Source organism: Pipistrellus hanaki (genome assembly GCF_964339955.1).
Source record: "Pipistrellus hanaki genome assembly, chromosome: 6".
Lineage (NCBI taxonomy): Eukaryota > Metazoa > Chordata > Mammalia > Chiroptera > Vespertilionidae > Pipistrellus > Pipistrellus hanaki.
This window is the reverse complement of record NC_140508.1, coordinates 19701356-19720921: the sequence shown is the minus strand read 5'-3', so window position 1 is coordinate 19720921 and position 19566 is coordinate 19701356. Positions and strand designations below refer to the sequence as shown.

Below are 19566 nucleotides of genomic sequence, written 5' to 3'. Positions count from 1 at the left end.
AATCTTCTGTGTTGGGTGATACTGTCTCTAGAGCAGTTAGACCTACGCCCACACTTAGGGGGAACAGTTTATTGTTGTCTCAGTTGTGGCCGCTATAACAAAAATACCATAGACTGAGTAGATTAAACAGAAACGTATTTCTCACAGCTTTGGAGGCTGGGAAGTCAGAGATCCGGTGCTGGCATGGTTAGATTCTAGTGAGGGCTCTCTTCCTGGTTTGCTAATGGCCACCTTCTTGCCGTGTCCTTACATGGTACAGAGACAGCTCGAGCTCTAGTCTCTTTCTCACAAGGACAGTAATCCCATCATGGGCTCTACCCTCATAACCTCACCTAAACCTAATTTCCTATTAAAGGCTTTTCCACCTGATACCATGCCATCGGAGGTTATGGTTTCAACATAAGAGTAGGGGGCCGGGGAGGACACACAAACATGCAGTCCATAACCATTCCTATTTGTAAACTGCTTTTTAAATTGTGCTTATTTGATATGTCAATCGGTCTTCCTTGCAGAAATTAAGCTGCCTGAGGGATGGAGTGGCGATGGGGGAACCTTGAATCCATTGCTCTTGGCACATTCAGTCAAAGTTTGTTGGAAAAAATAAAATAAAAAGTCAATTAGCAAGTCTGGGCTTGTATTCATTACTAGAAACTCTTCAAGTTGTCCCAGAAAACTGCTTTTGTTCAAACACACTGCACACACTTAGAAATATAGTTAGACTAGATGGAAATCATGTTAACGATTTAAAAAAGGTGGTTTTAGTGTTTGATGGCATGCAGTCATTCTCTCACATAGTAATTTATGTGACAAAAATCAACAATACATCCTACTCAGGCTTATAAATACTTAAACAGATAATCCATCATTTAATTTCACACATTTAAAGGATCTTTTAAAAGTATAATAACAAAATATTTTAAGAAGACGTTGAAAAATTAGTGATGATAGGATGAAAGACCATCTAACTCTTTAGGCTACAATCTAAGGACATGTTGAAGGCTTATTGATTTAAAGGGAAATTATATCTGGAGAAGACAATATAAAAGTAGTCTAATTGTAGACAATTAAAAATAGTCTAATAGGTTTTTTTCTTTACAGAAATATGCAAATACACCCTGAATCAAATTGCTTCCAACTTCAAGGTGCATTAGGGCAAGACTCCTATTTTCCAATTCAATGGTACATTCCTCCAGCTGAGAAATATGTTGTGCACAAAATGACATTTGAAAGGGTAATTTTACCTTTTTTTATTATTTAGTCTTATTGTATTACATTTCTTAAGAGCGGTCTCAATCATGCCATTTACACTTGCATAACTTAGGCTGGAATAGCAAAGCACTACAGAAATGAATGTCAAAGGAGCCCTTGGGTGAGGTTAAGATCGAGCCCAAGTTAATATCACCCTAAGTTGTTTCCATAGGAAAAGTTTGTTCTCTGTGAATTCCAGTAAGAAAGAATAATTTAATGACAAAACTTCATTAGAAAGCCAAACGTCTTTCTACATCTTGGACAGTACCTTAAGCTATTCTCGAAGCACTCCCTCATTCCATCATTTATGTTTCCAGTGATGTGGGCTCAGGAATCCTGTTTTATAAATGGCGGGGAACTGAGGCTAAAGGTGTCAAAGTGATCTCTTGGGGATTCCCTGGACAAGGAGTTAACCAGCTCTTTTCATATCAGGGGGCAAGGAGGTGTCGCTGCCCCGTCAACAGGCTCTTTAGGCAAAAGACTACGATTTTAAGAAAACCAGTCCCTGACCAGCCGCCCCACAGCGTCAAGGTGAGAGCAGGTGACCGTGTCTACATTTAACTAGCAAACCTCCATCTCCTGGTGGTACCTGCCCCGCCAAAGGGACAATGAGGGCTGAGTTTGGTGAAGCTGCTATTGAGCAAAGCACCTGGGCCAGCATCTCCACAGGTGGCCGAGGAGATGATACAATGAGGAGGTGCAGGCCTGCAACCCTCCAACTCACCCCGACGACGAGGTGCTGGGGCTCTAATTTAGAATTTGAATGGGGAGTGCTTTAACCCTGCCGCCTGCGGGGTAGAGAGAGCATCCCTCCTTTCTCCCCCAGGTCCCACCCGTAGCCGCATTGCCGCGGAGCCGCTCGGCTCTCGATTGCTCGCGCCTGGCGGCGGGCCGGCATCGCAGTGGCTGGGGATCTGCGCTCTAGGGGTCGGGTCTGGCTCGCACTGGCGGCGGCGCATGCTCGGCGGCACCCAGGCCCTCGCGTGGTGGGAGGGGGCGCCCGGCGCGGGGATGTCGAGGAGATCGAAGCTGGTGCTGGGCCTCTCGGTGGTGCTGACGGCGGCCACCGTGGCTGGCGTGCATCTGAACCAGCGGCAGGACCGGCAGGTCGGTGTCACGTGACGGTCTCTTCCGGGCCCGGCGGCGGCCTTGGGGGGCGGGGGGTGTCTCTGTTCTCTCCGCGTGGTTTCCCGCTGGTCCTGGTCTTTCCTTCTCTCCCGTCCTGTCCTCTCCCCCGCGGCGCCGCGGCCCGGCTGCAGCCCCCCTGGCCGCGTGCGCCCTCGAGGTGCGGGCCACCGTCCCGCCTCGGGCGCCGGGAGCCCGGGCCTCCCGCTGAAGTTGGGCTCCCGCGAACGCACGCCCGTGGGGCGGTGAGCGGCCCCGCTTTCTAGTGGCAGCCAGCCTGCAGGGATACGGCCTTCCAGACTGTCACTGGGACCCCAGAGAATGGAGGCGGGAAGGCGTTTCCTTGGGGTGCATTCAGCAGGTGATGGCCTCTCCTCACCCCCAGGCCCAAGGTTGGTCCTACGGTGTTTTAGTGCTAGTAAGACTTTATCCCACGTTAAAGAAGCATTCCCGCATCCGCCTTCGTAATTTGGGGAGATGCTTGTATGTTGTTTTGTGGTTGTGTGTTGTTGTTTTCTTTATTGTTGAAAGCAATACTACACGTGTCCCTTCTCTTCCCTGTTGATCCCTTCTAGCCTGTCCCTCCCCCCTTCCCCGCCCCCGGCCTTCACCTCACTATTGTCTGTATCCACACACACAAGTTCTTGGTTGATCTCCATGAAAACTAGATTTTGTGGACGTCAACGATACCAGCCTCCAAATTCCCTTTTTTTTTTTTTTTTTTTTTTGTACTTATATTCCTAGAAATATCCTGACTTACTGATCATTGGTCTGGCTGTCCATTCTGTGTCTCTCTGCCCATACTTTCTTATTCAAGTTAGTAAACGCTTAATGACGGGTCACTGTGTGCCAGGAATTTTTTAGGAAACACTCTGGAAGCAGAGCCGCTCCGGAGACAGACTAACTGAAAACAGCACTGAATGTTGAGTGTGGGAACAGGAACTGGATCATAGGTGAACTCTCAGAGGACACCTTGGCGAGGGTATTGGTAGAGCCTAGTGTGCCAGGGGTGAAAGCAGTGACCTGAATCAGTAGTAAAGTCATCGCTTGCATTCGACTGTGCTGTGTGCTGGGTATTCAGATATGAAGCAGATGAGGTCTTTGTCCTCGGTGATCACAATCCACGGAAATCAGAGGAGAGGAAGCCCGTGAAGATACAAGAATTGTGTGGAGAGGAGGGAATGGGATGGTGATTAATGATGAAAGGGCATTGAAGAGACTAGAGATTTGGGCTTCTAAAGGGGTAGCTCTTGTAATAGAGGCAGAAGTCTTCCTCCTAAGAAGGAAAAAGATGGTGATCCCAAGAAAAATTGAGATGGAGTAGTGTGTGTCAGATACAGCTCTGAGGTCAGTGAACAGGGAATTACCAAGAGAGTGTCTGGTAGGGCTGGATTATTAGAGCTTGGTTCTGAAACCTAGCCACACACCCCCGATGTTCCTGGAAAGTTTTTACAATGCAGCTGAGGCTGGGCCCTACTCCAGGCCTATTAAATCAGAATCTCTTGGGCATGAGGATTCTGCTTAGATATGTTTTATTTATTGATTTCAGAGAGGAAGGAAGAGAGAAACATCAGTGATGTCATTGATCAGCTGCCTCCTGCACACCCCACACTGTGGATGGAGTGGGAAATCCGGAGCGAGTGCGCTGACCTGGATTGAAACTCGGACCTCCTGGTTCATAGGTTGAAACTCAGCCACCGAGCCACATCAGCGGGGCTTACATATGTTTTAAAAGCAATTAAGTAGGTTTTAAACGCTACCCAGCCCTAGCCGGTTTGGCTCAGTGGATAGAGCGTCAGCGACGGACTGAAGGTTCCTGGGTTCAATTCTGGTTAAGGGCACGTGCAGGGGTTTTGGGCTCAATCCTCAGTAATGGGCTTGCAAAAGGCAGTCAAACAATGACTCTCATTGATGTTTCTCTCGCCCTCCTCCCTTTCTCTCTGAAATCAATAAAAAAATAAAAGCGACCCAGAGGATACTAGCAGGCAGCCAGGGTTAAGAACCCCTGGCTAAAAAAAAACCCTGGCTGCCTGCTAGAGTGGAAGAACAGGTAAAGTTAGATATTTGGAAGTTAGAGATGAAGAAAAGATTGACCAGAATAACCTGGGTTTATCTTACATCCAATCATTCATGTGGGCTTACTTTCTCTCTAGCAGTAGGAAAGAGCTGGTAGATATGTAAGAAGAAGGTTCAAATGCAAGAAGGTTCAAGGAAGCAAGAAATAAATAATGACTATTGTTTCTTGACTGTCTACTACATACCAGGCACTGTATTAAGCATTTTATATACATTACCTTTAACCCTCATGGGAACCCTGCAAAACAAGTAGTACTTAGGTGAGGAGCCAGAGTTCTAGGTGTTAGAATTGGAATAGTGGACAAGCCGTAACAGTTAGTAGTAAGTGAGGTGGTTCGTAAGGTAGTTGAGTGGACCGCACAGGAAAGATGTGGGAGGCAGTCGGCATACACATTGAAACTTGGAGGAAGATAGCAAATGATGGATGCAGAGCAAGATCCTAAGCATGTACTACAGTCTCTGCAAAGGGTAGGATCTCAGACAGGTGTGGAAGGTGTGAGCTTTGGGGGTAGGGGGGTGTAAGGAGCACAGGATCGGAGGAATTGGGGAGGGAGGAGTGGAATGAGCACTTCCATTTCTGTCTCTGGAGTTCTTGCCAAGGGGTCAGTGATCAAGAAAGTTGGTTTTCAGTTGAGTTATTAGTCTTAGAATCCTCTACTCCCCCTAATAGGGAATGCAGCTCTAGGCCTCGAGGTCCAGCAAGTAGATACTTGATGAAAGTGTCTTAAATAGACATCATAATAATTTAAAAAAAAAAAAAAAAAAACAAGTTCAGACCCCTTCCCCTACTCCCATTAATTCTGCATCACAAGGCTATTAGAAAATTATTAGAGCATTTTGTGACCTGTGACTATAAAATGTTATTAGTCACGACTGGATTGATGTTTTAAAAAGTCATCTTTGGTGCCATGTTCTTTAGTGCTTATCAAAGTAACTACCATTGATGGGCCTTTAATTTTTCCTCTGTTAGTGGCATTCTATTTTTCCCCCATCTCTCTCTGTTACAAATTGATTAGTAATTTTTACTTTTTCTCTTTGTATACTAGAAGCTGGGTTTTTGTTTGTTTGTTTTTTGCATCTACCTTGTAGCTTGTTCATATTTTAGCAATCTTTTTTTTTTTTTCTTTGATGTTTATTCAGCTAGGAAAATTGCTAACAGGAAAGTATTTCACAGAGTTACTGTAGTAATTCTTACCAAATATTTTAAGTGTCATATATCAATTAAACTTTTAAAATTCAACATAGTGATAGTTATTTTAAATTGTGATTAAATTTTCTATAATAAATGTTCAAGAATTTCTTAAAATATGGTCAATAGTCATTTAAGTAATAATGTTATAACCCCAGATTAATTTGATGGGGTTTTTTAAATTACATTTTACATTTATAGAGAAAGTTAAAATAGTAGTTGGGTATTTGGAGTCTGGAAGTTTTAAGTGTATTTTGGTAACCCTGTTATTTGGTTTTGAATGTAACAAGGATGGGAACCACCTGTTCAGGGTGCTACTGAAATCTGTTTCTTACATTTTTAGAGGCTTCGTGACGGAGTGATCAGAGACATTGAGAGACAAAATCGGAAAAAAGAAAACATCCGTCTTTTGGGAGAACAGATTATTTTGACTGAGCAACTTGAAGCCGAAAGAGAGAAGATGTTACTGGCAAAGGATCTCAAAAAACATGACTTGAAATGAATGTGAAATATTGATGTGTGTGTGCATGTGAGTGTGTTGATGGAGAATAGCTTAGTAAGATTTTCAACCTTTTTTTGGTCACTGTCCTTTTAAACTCAATCAAGGAAAAGGGCAATGGATTATACCAAATTATTACTTTAAAAGTTCGTTATATCTGATTAGAGAATAGGGCAGACACTCTTCTGAAGTTTTTGTACAAGCCTCTTTAAGCTTGGTCAGAGTTTAGGATTGTTACGAAAGCACTTCTGACCCTCTGAGAAAGAAGGGATGGATAGTAACATCCATTTAGGTAGTTTGATAAGTCGCCATGATGATGAAGCCACAAGAACCTCTACCTCAGAAGGACTGGAGGAGGGTGAAGTGGAAGGGGAGACTCTCCTGATTGTTGAGTCGGAGGACCAGGCATCTGTGGACTTGTCTCACGATCAGAGTGGGGATTCTCTCAACAGTGATGAAGGAGATGTGTCTTGGATGGAGGAGCAGCTGTCCTACTTCTGTGACAAATGCCAAAAATGGATACCAGCCAGTAAGGAGCTTCTCGATTCCTTTGATCTGTCAGTTTCTATGTGTTTGTTTTCCTAACCTGTGGAAAAAACAAAAACAAAACATGAATGTAAATAGACCTAAATAAAAGGATAATTATATTTATTTTTAGTTTAGTTGATTTAACTACAAATTTATATAAAACAAACACATTTATACTAATAAAAATTACTGTTGATATTTATCACATTGTTAAAGTAACGTTCTTGATGGTGACCCAATAAAGACTAGAAAATTGGATATCTTGTGTTACTTAAGAAATTAGCCAGATTTTTCTTAAAAGTCTATGTTAAGACTTTGGGGCCCAGTGTAGAATAAAAGTTCAAGTTCATAAAATTACTCTTAGTATTTAACTCACATGGAAAATTCCTGCTACTGTAGGCTGACGTAAGGCCAAAATTAGCAGATTAAAGTGTTTTGTGCTCTTTTTTTTCCTAGGATCATTCTTCTTTTCTCTTGTTGATCTCAGTGATCTGCTGGCAAGAGATCTATACACACACATGCTCCCCTGATACTTGAGTTTTTCAACTCAGTCTTTCAACTGCTAGCTTCTAGTTCTCAAGGAAGATATGCTTTGCCAGTCATCATGAGTCTTACCACAACAGGATTTTCCTATTAGGCAGAGACTAGTAAAGATGTACGCACTAGAGGAATTCTTTGTGTAATGGAATTTGTAACTAGGTAATTGTGAAGTGGGTTATTTTCTGGTTATGTGGAAATGTTTTTGTTGAATATTCAACTATTCAGATTAATAGTTACTACTAACACATAACTTTTCACAGAAAACAAATCGAGTTTATTATAAGTAGCTTTTGTTTGTGAGGTGTCTCTTTTTGCTTATTAATTCAGGATCCTGCCTGAGAATCTAAGTGGCTTTCTCTGTCCTGATGGTATACGTCTTAACCTGCCCTTTATGTTTATGCCCCTGCTAACTTCTTTAGCCTCTCTCTCTAATATCCTATTCTCCTCACACATAAACAGACCTTTGCTGTTAGGATGAGCTTTTAATTCTCTACAAACAAGTCTTTCTTATCCCTGAGTCTCAGCACATTTTAATTTTCTTTCTGGAATATTCATCTCTAGCCTCCATGCCCTCCCCCGATATACACACAAGCTCCTCCCTTCCCCTAGCCAATTTTAGTCATCCTGTAGAAGCTACTTTTTCTAGCTCTCCTATCTTCCCAATATAGATCGGGCACCCCTTTTATGTGCCGTCACATTGCCTTTACTACTGCAGTGGTTTTCATGTCTTCCAGAGCGTGTGTCACCTTAAAAATGTGGACCCAGGCTCCACTTCAGAGATTAATTTATTGCATGTGGGATAAGCCAAGACATTAAAACAAAACCATTCTGATGTACAGTGAGGATGGAGAACCACTGTGCTGTTGTGATTACCTATTTCCTCATGTTTCCCCTACAGAATTTGTAAACTGAGAGCAGATACTATGCTTGTCTTGGGCACACTATTCCCAGTTCCTAGCCCAGTGCCTGATACTCAGTGGGAGCTCGGGTATTTTTGAAAGAATGTGTGAAGAGACTGTAGGAGTCTGGAATGTTAACAGTTGGAAAATCCAGTGAGCAATAATAACTACTTTTTTCAAAATCTTTCTTCTAAAAGTTAGGGAATCAACTATCTTCATGGGCAAACACTGATGTTGGAAAAAATTTAAAAATCTCTATTCCTTTCCCTGCCTCTTTCTGTCATGAACTGGCTGAAAATAAAGAAAAAACAGTAGGGGAAACTTAAAATCTGGTTGCTAAAAGAATTAAACTTTTGAGATACCCCTGTTCTTAGATAAATCTATGATACACTTTTTTGTTTTTCTCCTAGGTCAGCTGAGGGAACAGCTCAGTTACCTTAAGGGTGATAATTTTTTTAGGTTTACTTGTTCCGATTGCTCAGAAGATGGCAAGGAGCAGTATGAAAGGCTGAAGCTAACATGGCAGCAAGTGAGTAAAGGCTCTTCTTATAGAATTCAGGAGTTTGGTCCCCAAGGAATTTATTGGAATATCCACAGAAAGAGGAACTTATATATATGAGATTTTGAGCTGTTTGGAGGGTTTTTATTTCCTCATGAAAATTATATATTGAATGTGTGGAGAAAGAAGTTCTTGGATGGACTCATTGCTAACTTAGTGAATTGGGTTTGAGATACTTGAAAGCTTCACACACGATATCCTTTTTTCTATAATACCAAACTGATTTTAATTGAAAATGAGGTTCACGTTTTTTGAACCATGAAACCATTTTAAAAATTGTAAAGATGGCCACATAGGAAATAAGTCTGGAAGACATAATGTGGTTGATTGCAGAAACCAACATAATCCACTTTTCTGCGTTTGAATGCAAACCTATTTGAATATTTTTTGTATCTGCTTTTTAAAAAATTCTCACCCTATTAATTTAGAGAGGAAGGGAGACAGAAACATCAATCTCTTGCCTCCCGCATCCCACCTGGCGATCGAACCCACACATTCAAGGTAATGTGCACTGACTGGGAATTGAACCCACAATTTTTTGGTGCCCAGGACAGCACTCCAACCAACCTGATCAGGGACCTATGTCTACTTTTAACCATCTTCAATACCAATACCATAATCCAACTATATAGTATGAATGATAGCTTTTTATTGATCTTGGGTTATATTAATTTTTTTGGTTTGTTTCTATATTAATACTAGTGTATCTATAATAGGCACAATGTACATATCGTCTTTAAGTTCTAAAAATGAATAAATTATGCATATTCAATTTTATGTTTATTGATTCAACAAATATTGAGTGCCTGGAAACTACAAGAGAGCTATAACCCCTACCCCCTAGACATGACATTCTAGACATTTATTTTATGTTGTAAGCAGACAGATAAGTTAGTTACCTATAGCACTGTTTTGCTATGAAGGAAATGAACAGGGTAATGAGAAAGATTATACCATCTAGGCCTCTTCAGGTGTTCTTGTAAATTGTAGTTGCTTTAGCAACCTTAGGTGTCTTAATTATCAGAGCTTTATTAGACAGCTCGTCATGAAATCTGTTGGGGCTGAATGGAGAGAGTGAGTCTTTGACTTGTCTGAAAATATATGAGTAGAAAATGAAAGGTAGTTTATATTGAGGATATAGTCTCAGGAATATTGTAATTCTAATATTTTTTTTCAAAGCATACATGAGACCTGCCTCTAGCCACGGTCAGGTTAATATTAATAGGTTATTCTGATGTGTGCATATGTAGGCAGATTTTCATTTGGCCTGCAAGTAGCTTTTCAAAAGCTGTAATATGGAAGAGCAAATATATGTATTTTTGTTATTTTCAAGAATGTGAGTTTTCTGTGAAGGTTCTTTTTAAAAGAAAAAGTAGTTTTTTATTGTGTGGCTCAGAATTTGTAATATTAGCTCAGTTTGCATATTTAGTTAAACTAACATCCCTTGAAAATTATTTTTTACTTCCAAAGACACATCGGTGATAGATGATATTGGTCTGACGAAATCATAACTTAGGTCAGACACATCTCATTCTTGGCAAGCTACCGATCAGTGTTTCTGTTGCATCTTAAAAACTCAGTCTCGCCCTGACCAGTTTGGTTCAGTGGATAGAGCGTTGGCCTGCAGACTGGAAGGTCCCAGATTCGATTCCGGTCAAGGGCATGTACCTTGGTTGCGGGCACATCCCCAGTGAGAGGTGTGCAGGAGGCAGCTGTTCGGTTTCTCTCTCATCAATGTTTCTAACTCTATTCTGCTCCCTTCGTCTCAGTAAAAAATCAACAAAATATATTTTTAAAAATTAAATTTATAAACAGTGTCAGAAATAAGTAAATTAATAGATACTTCTGTATCTACCACTGATATTAACAGTGAATCCTGTTTCTGGGTTACTCTAGGAGTCGTTGAGAGTGGGCAGAAGTTCACTTCATTCTTTCCTTAAAGTATTTCTTGAACAGTCACTTTTAAAAATTGAGGTAATATATACATAGTGTAAAAGTTTAAGATTTTAAGCATTTTTAAGTGTACAATTCAGTGATATGAAGTATATTCACATTGTTTGGCAACCATCACCACTATCCATTTTCAGAATTTTCTTATCTTCCCAAACTGAAATTCCATATTCATTAAATAGTAACTCCTCATGAACAATTACTGCTTTTTGGTTGATGTAGACCCGATGCAAAAATCAGTGAAAGAATTTGAAAAATCTGTTCACGGGGTTAATTATTTGTTAGGCCATCGGAAAGTTTTACAAGTTTAAGGTTGGTGGATATTGAAATTCAGTGGAAGCAGCAGAATTGCCTTCAGGCATAAGTCTTCTCGTTGGGAGTTAATGCTGTGAACCCACGTGATGGGCCATGAATTGCACTTTATTAGATTCCTTACAGCTTCAGGACCCTCCTTATTGAAATAATTATTTAAGGATTAAAATTTTTTAAAAATATATTTATACATATTTATTTATTATTGATAGTATTACAGATGTCTCCCATTTGTTCCCTCTTTACACCCCTCCTCCTAGTCTTTTCCACTTCCCAGGTCTTCACCTTCCTAAAAAATATATTTTTATTGATTTTAGAGAAGAAGGGAGAAGGAAAGAAAGATAGGAACATCAATGATGAGAGATAATCATTGATCAGCTGCCCCCTGCACGCCCCCTACGGGGCATTGAGCCCACAACCTGGATATGTGCTCTGACTGGGAGTCTAGCTGTAACCACCTGGTTCATAAATTGATGCTCAACCACTGAGCCACACCTGCCAGGCAGGATTTTTTTCCTTTAGAGTCTCTCTCCCCTTTTCAATTTCGTTGGCCCCAAATTAATCATTATTTTTATTAGGTTGAATAAATGGTTTTCAATAGCTTGTATAGTTTTTTTCATTTACATAAAATTACGTAATTATAAAATTACATGTAGACACAAAAAGAAATGTCCGAAAGGACAGTCACTAAAAATGTTAAAAGTGATTATTTCTTTTAACATAGTTTTAATTGTTTCAGAAAGGGAAAGAGATGGAGAGAGAGATAGACATATCAGTGATGAGAGAGAATCATTGATCAACTGCCCCCTGCATGCCCCACACTGGGGGGTCGAGCCTGCAACCCAAGCATGTGCTATTCATGGTGACCTCCTGGATGCTAACCACTAAGCAACACTGGCCGGGCTGATTATTTCTTGGTGGATTTAAAGTGATCTTTACGTACTTCTTTTCTCTTTTTTCCTATTATTAAGTCTTTTACAGTGAGCATGTGTTATTTACAGTCCTAGAAGATATTTCCCCATTCGGGGCCATGAAATTATTGTCTGTAAAATAACCAGGTTGTTCTAGATTAGGAGTTTTCAGATTGAACTCTGGGGAGTGAGCCCTTTGAGAAGGGGCAGAGCAGCCAGGCCTTTTCAGGTCTCTGCCCCTTGTTGATTGCTGGTTTCGTTTGAAGAAAGGTTTGCACAGCTAAAAATGATTAAATACTGAGTAGATGGTATGTCACATTGTTTTCAGCTCTTAAATTCTGAGAGTCATTTGTTTTTGCCCTCTAAAGCGCTTAGAAAAATATGCAGGGATGATTTTCAAAATATTCAATAAAGTTAGCACTGTTGGTGAATATGCTGGCTGTAGTAGATACCCAGAGGCCTCCTGATGGCCAGTAGTTAACACTTTTGTTAGTTCTGCATTGTGTAGGATGGAGGGCTACTGGGCTGGGGATTCACCCAGGACAGTGGTTATTTATCATAATCAGTCACCCACACAGCAACCCTGCATGTGTAACACGTAAAGGAAGACTGCACATAACTAAGTGGATTAGTGAGACTCATCTGAGAGCAAAAAAAGAAAGTATATTCCAAGATACTATCCTTCCTTTCCCCCTCTCCCCCTCTGTTCTCCAGCATTACTATTTAGAATATAAATCAAGATTAACACCCTTAATCATGCTTCTGTCCCAGTCCTTGTTTGGTTTGTTTTTCAGGTTGTCATGTTGGCAATGTACAACTTGTCTCTGGAAGGAAGTGGACGTCAAGGTTATTTCAGGTGGAAAGAGGATATCTGTGCTTTTATTGAGAAACATTGGACTTTTTTACTAGGGAATAGGTAATGTGATTTTTAAAAAATTTTTATACTTGAACAAAGATGTAAAGAATGAATATAAGATTTGAGCCAGCCTAGTGTAGCCCTCTAGAGCAGTAATTTTCAACCTTTTTTATCTCATGGCACACGCAAACTAATTACTGAAATTCTGCAACACACCAAAAAGTACATTTTTGCCAGTCTGACAAAAAAAGAGAAAAGGTATAATTTTGGTTTATTCACACTGGACAGCTATTGTTGTGTTGGCTATTGCCATTCTTATTTTTATTTGACAATCTAAGGGAAAAGAGGTCAGTGCCCCTGACTAAATAATCAGGTATTGCATGTTCTAAAAATTCTTGTGGCACATATGAAATACTTTCAGCAATAAATAATAATAATTATTATTTATATTTTATTAATTTTTTACAGGGAGAAAGAGAGAGGGATAAAGAGTTAGAAACATTGATGAGAGAGAAACATCGACCAGCTGCCTCCTGCATCCCTGCCCCCCCTCCCGCCCCCCCACTGGGAATGTGCCTGCAACCAAGGCACATGCCCTTGACTGGAATCGAACCTAGGGCCTTTCAAGTCTACAAGCCGACGCTCTATTCACTGAGCCAAACTGGTTTCGGCTAAAGAATTATTTTTAAAGATAAAAATAAAAATGCTTGTGGCACACTGGTTGAAAATCACTGCTTTAGAGAATTAAAGTATGCATTTGCTAGTGGCAATTACAGAGAATTTTGTAATCCAGAAAATGTTTCTTTTTTAGGTTAAAAAACTTGTTTATGAAAAACCAAAGTGGAAGTATATACTATTAAAAGTGTAGTCACTCATCCTATTTCGAGAAGTAACTATAATATTTATACTGAGCATTAAGAGATTTTGAAGAGATTTGTAGAATGTTAAAACGTAGTTTGATTAAGTGAGGCTGTTTAATAGTTGGATGAGTAACTATTTAATTGGAGGAGATAGTATTATTACTATCCTTTTAAAATCATTGCCTTATCAGAAGAAGAAAAATAATGGCAGCTATTGACTGCACCCATATATATATTGCTATTCATTAATAAAGTCTTATTTTTTATTTATTTATTTTTATTAACTAGAAGGGAGAAACAGTTTTAAATTTTTTGGTATGACAGTGCTTACCAAGATCTAGATACATTATTATATATACGGCTTATTCATTCCTCTTTTCATTTTTAAATATATATATATATTATTGATTTTTTTACAGAGAGGAAGAGAGAGGGATAGAGAGTTAGAAACATTGATAAGAGAGAATCATCGATCAGCTGCCTCCTGCACACACCCCCCCCCCCTACTGGGGATGTGCCCGCAGCCATGGTACATGCCCTTGACCAGAATTGAACGCGGGACCCTTCAGTCCGCAGGCCGATGCTCTATCCACTGAGCCAAACCAGTTTTGGCTCCTCTTTTCATTTTAATGCCTTTTTTTTTTTTTTTTTTGCTGCTAAGTACACTCCTCCTTGGTAGCTGCTTTAGTTCATCAGACTTAGGGATGTCAGTGAGACCATATTGTGTTTTTTTGTTTGCTTGTTGTTGTTTTTAGAGAAGGAGGAAAGGGGGAGTGGAGAGAGAAATATACATTAATCGGTAATCTGTAGCCTTCTGGATATGCCCCAACTGGGGATTGAACCTGCAACCCAGTTATGTTCCCTTGTTGGGAATTAAACCTGATCTTCTTGTACACGAGACAATGCTCCAAACAAATGAGCCACACTAGCCAGGGCTTGAGACCATATTTTTTAACTAAAGATTCATGTGAATCTACTAAGATTTTTATTGCTATCCTCATTGCTATTTAGAGATTAATGAGTTTACAACTGGATTGGTCAGTTCTCTTTGAGATTCTGATTGTTAATTGCCATTTGAAGTCCTGTGTGAGATTCGTAAATCTTGCATATAGGGTCATTGTAGACAAGATAGGTAAAGGCTCTGATCACAGCAGGTCAGAGCAGGGAGTTTGTACACATCCTCACTCTGAACTCACTGCAGCCTCTATTTCCTCTGGTGCTGAGAAGTCACAGCTCTGCTAATGCTGCTGGGAAATCAGGGAAGGCATTTAAAAAGAGGGACGACATTCTGAAGGCTTGCTGTGAGGAAAAAATAGAATAGATTCAGTACATTTTTACAAAAGAAGTTCTTTTTGTTCTTGAGTAATTTTAGTGGTACTAAGAAAAGAATTGACAGTATAACTGCTTCTTTTTCTTAAAGAAAAGAAATCTGTTGTCTTAGTTCAATGATTTAGCACTATTTGTGGGACTTAATACATCCCATTTATAAGGGACAAAAAAGGGAGAAAACGGATAAAATTAGATCTTGGAGTGTTTTCATGATCTCAATGCTACTCTGTTTAATGGATTGTCTTCTGGAAGAACTTGGATTTAAATTGCCTGTTTTTAAGGATATTGCCGTTATTTTAACAGAAGTTGTTCGTGTCATTTGTTCATTTCTAGTGCCTGTTTTTTTGGTTTTTTTTTAATACATTTACCAAAAGGCATTAATTACTTTCCAGCTGCTGTGTAGTTTAACCATTAGACTAGCGGTTTGGGCCATAATAATGTATCACCTGAATTATTATTTACTTATTTAAAACAAGTCACTTAAAAAATACATTCACTTTAAAAAGAAACTTCACACCACCAGGGTGAGCAAAAAATCCTACCTAATAAAAAGAATAATATGCAAATTAACCATCACACTGCTACACCCACAAGCCACACCCACCAGCCAATCAGACCAAGTATGCAAATACTCAACCAAAATGGCTATTGTCACAGAGAGCAGGAGGGAGGCTTGGATTTCCCAGGGAATGGAAGAAGCCAAGCTTTCCGCCTGCCCTTGCCAGCCTAGGCCTCCACTCAAGGCAACAAAGTTTCAACTATAGAAGGTAAACAAATCCAAACAGAAATGGCAGCAGCCATGGAGCAAGCAGGAGGCTTGGCTCTGCTCCAGGCTTCAAAGTTTCAATTGTAGAAGGTAAATAAATTCCAGATACCAGGGCCTTTGCTTGGGTCGCCAGGGGGAGTGGCTGACCTGCAAACCACCACAGGCCCCTCGCCCAGGCCACCCCATGCCCAAAGGGAACCCCCACCATGCTCCGAGACACCCTTCAGGGCAAACCAGCTGGCCTCCACCCGTGCATCAGGCCTCTTTCCTATCTAATAAAAGAGTAATATGCAGATTGACCATCACTCCAACACACAATAGCTGCCCCCATGTGGTTAAAGATTCTGCCCCCATGTGGACACAAGATGGCCAGCAGGGGAGGGCAGTTGGGAGGCATCAGGCCTGCAAGGGAGGACAGTTGAGAGGGACCAGGTCTGCAAGCGATCAACCCTGCAGGGGAGGGCAGTTAGGGGTGACCAGGCCGGCAGAGGAGGGAAGTTGGGTGCAAATAGGCTGGCAGGGGAGCAGTTAGACATCAATAGGCTGGCATGGGAGTGGTTAGGGGATGATCAGGCTGGCAGGCAGAAGCAGTTCGGGGCAATCAAGAAGGCAGGCAGGCGAGCAGTTGGGAGCCAGCAGTCCTGGATTGTGAGAGGGATGTCCAACTGCCGGTTTAGACCCGTCCCACTCTAAACCGGCAGTAGGACATCCCTCTAGGGGTCCCAGATTGGACAGTGTGCAAGCTAAGTTGAGGGACACCCCCCCCCCCAACCCCGTGCATTAATTTCGTGCACCGGGCCTCTAGTATGTATATAATTTGCCATAAATATAATGAAACTATAAAAATAAATGCACTAAAAATAAAACAATGCCATTAAGTTGTAGCTGGAACCCATGGCCTATTGAGGCAATCTGAGACCTTTTTTCTTTATCAAAGGGGTGGGTACATGTTAGAATTTCAAGCAACAAACTTTCTCCTTGATCTAACGAAAAGGAGTGAAAGAGAAGGAAAAATTACTCTGTGATTCCTTGCCACTCAGTTTCCTGCACAATGCTAACCTTTACTTTGGGAACTCTGCTTTATTTTATTTGGTTTTGTTTTTGTCTTTTCTTTTCTATTTGTTTGTTGTTATTTTGTCTTTTGTTTTGTTGTTGTTGTTATTGTTATTGGGAACTCTGCTTTAAACATCAGTGATTGCAAAGTCACCTGAAGCAATCACTGAAGTTTTTACCATGATGTGATTACCATGTGCTCAGATGTCTCTGTATATGAACATACACCCCAAAGGACCACGCTGCAAAAGAGCACTTATAGTCCAACATTTTTTATAACTAATTAAAGATTTTAATTCTGCTATCCATAGACCATATTTTAAATTCCTAACAATAATAACCATTTCTCATTTGCCATAAAAGCTAACCAAATAGCCCTGGCTGTGTGGCTTACTTGGTTGAAGCATTTTCTGGTGCACCAAAAGGTTGTAGGTTCAATTCCCAGGCACATACCTAGGTCGCTCACACATCGGTCTTTCTCTCTCTCTTAAATCAATTTTTTTTTTTTAAAAAAAGAGCTAAGCGAATAGTATACTGTGTAATGAAGTTCTAAATTTAAGTACATTTTCTTCCAGATATTTACAGGACTTGCTTTTATGTCTTTAATTTTTACCAAAGTTTAAGTGTATAAAGACTTATTTAGGGCTAACCTAAATAACTTTATGTACCTATTGTAGAAGCAAAAAAGTATACAAAAGCTTTATTAATTACTATAGTTTAATTACCATTGTGTATGAACATTTTATTTGCTTTTACAATCCTAGCCTTAAATTCTTCCAGAAGGTATAACTTTGATTATACCTTTGAAGAATAGTTGGAATGCTTTATTCTGTTAACCATATCTCATTAATTTTAAGATGCATAATATTTCAAATTTTTATTTCTCTGACAGCTGGATATATCTTACAAGTAGTGATGATGTGTCAAAATTTGATAGTTTCCTTTCTTGTACATAAAATGATGTATCTTAAAATCAGTAGATCTTATATTTGATAAAATATGAGACAGCACATTAATATTTAAAATTCACAGCAATTATATGACTATTCTGGGGAGATGGTAAAGTAGGAAGCATCAGAAATCTGCCTTCCTACTTAGACAACAATTGGAATTGTAGACTCTGTCTGCTGTAACTATTTTGTTTTTGTTTTTTTAATATATTTTATTGATATTTTACAGAGAGGAAGGGAGAGAGTTAGAGAGTTAGAGAGTTAGATATTTTAGAGAGAGGAAGGGCGATGAGAGAGACATCGACCAGCTACCTCTTGCACACCCCCTACTGGGGATGTACCTGCAACCAAGGTACATGCCCTTGACCGGAATCGAACCCGGGACTTTTCAGTCCGCAGACCGACACTCTACCACTGAGCCAAACCGGTTTCGGCTATTTTGAAATTTTGGAGTCTGTTGAAGACTTGCAACTTCCAGGGGAGGGTTTATACAGGAAATTTCTGTTCATTTTAATCAATTTCAACTCTTAGCACTATAGCTTCTGCCTATCCCACACCTTTCAGCCTGCAGCAGGCAACAATGTGCATGCTCTCAGAGCAGCTTGCATACAGTTTTTGGGAGCCACAGCATACAAAAAGAAGACTCCTCCAAATATTGTGATCTGTGCTTTGATCACTGATTACTGCTGCTGATCACAAGGTTGCAGACAAAGGTGGGCAGCCATTGTTGTTGCACTTTCCCTATTGTGGCAAGCCCCTTTCCCTCTGGTTGAACCAACTTTAGGGATTAACAGGCTGGTGCCGAGTGAATCAGGAAACCAAGATGGCGGCGTAGGTGAACAACTGAACTGCCGCCATGCACATCAATTTCAAAACTACAACTAAAAGATAAAATGTCTACCACCCAGAACCACGGGAAAGCTGGCTGAATGGAAGTCTTATAACTAGATGGAAAGAGAAAGGAGCACAAACACTGAAAAGCTGAGGTATAGAGGCACACGAATCGGGCTGGTGGCAGGCGACTAGGCATGCAGCTTTTTGTCAACCTGAAGGGAAACAAGCTCCCGATAACTCTGAAATCCAGTTTCTGGGGATATGCGGGGGACCCAGATGCCTACAGGGAGAAACTGGTCTGTCGGCCATGGGGTCGGAAAGTGAGGGTGACTTTTTTGCAGAGATGCCTGCAAGAATCATTGTTTACTGCGCTGGATCCCAGGGACGTGGGGACTTGGAAACGCGGAAAGGCAGGGAAGGCTGATGGCAGCCATCGCTCTTTGTCACGCCCCAGCCTAGTGATGCCCTGAGACCCCGCCCCGTCCTGAGGTCCTGCTCCTGCACATTCTACAAACCCGCCCAGGCTCCACACAGCGGCTTTTGCATATAAATGGCCTGCCCTCTGGCAACTTAAGGAAATAAACTGCAGCTCCAATCAGACTGCTCCAAAACCACCAAATCCCAAGCAAAGAGAAGAAAACTAGTTCTTGCTGTAGCTCCTGCTGGGTCACCTCAGACAGTAGCTGACCTACACCCCATTGGAGATCCAGAAACTAGTGTATCTAGTGGTTGGTATGAGATGACATCAGATTTCAACTACTCTCATAACACATTCAAGAGACAGACTCAGTGAGCACCAAAACCCTACTGGAACAAATCCTGCCCCATAAACGTGTCTCCAGCACAGCAATTCTTCCGTTATAGACACAGCGGGTCCTCATAGCCAATTGGCCTGGAGGTTAGTTCCTCCCAGTGACACCAACAACAATCAAGACTTAACTACAACAAGGCTATACACACAGTCCACAAAGGGGTGCACCAAGAGTGTCTACCTCAGGTAACTGGGAGGCTGACCCATTGAACCATATAGGGCACCCAGCACACAAAGCTATCTTACCAACTCAGGGAAGTAGTGAAAATGA

The 19566-nt window shown here is 40.9% G+C and overlaps 2 protein-coding genes across 2 annotated transcripts in view; both read left to right on the top strand.

Annotated features, from left to right (window-relative positions):
* Positions 1–2205: 2205 nt before the first annotated feature.
* PET117 (PET117 cytochrome c oxidase chaperone) lies at positions 2206–6140 on the top strand (the record flags this gene model as incomplete). The annotated part of the gene is made up of 2 exons (XM_084887668.1): positions 2206–2355; positions 5982–6140. 2 exons carry the CDS (start codon positions 2206–2208, stop codon positions 6138–6140), a joined length of 309 nt encoding a protein of 102 aa, XP_084743794.1.
* A 267-nt stretch (positions 6141–6407) lies between these two features.
* The window catches only part of KAT14 (lysine acetyltransferase 14), a gene marked incomplete at its 5' end in the record, with an annotated part of 37480 nt that continues 24321 nt past the window's right edge, over positions 6408–19566 (top strand). The window contains 3 exons of the mRNA XM_084887629.1: positions 6408–6666; positions 8515–8633; positions 12631–12752. Coding sequence (XP_084743755.1) covers positions 6408–6666; positions 8515–8633; positions 12631–12752 — 500 coding nt within the window. The remainder of the gene's footprint in view (positions 6667–8514; positions 8634–12630; positions 12753–19566) is intronic.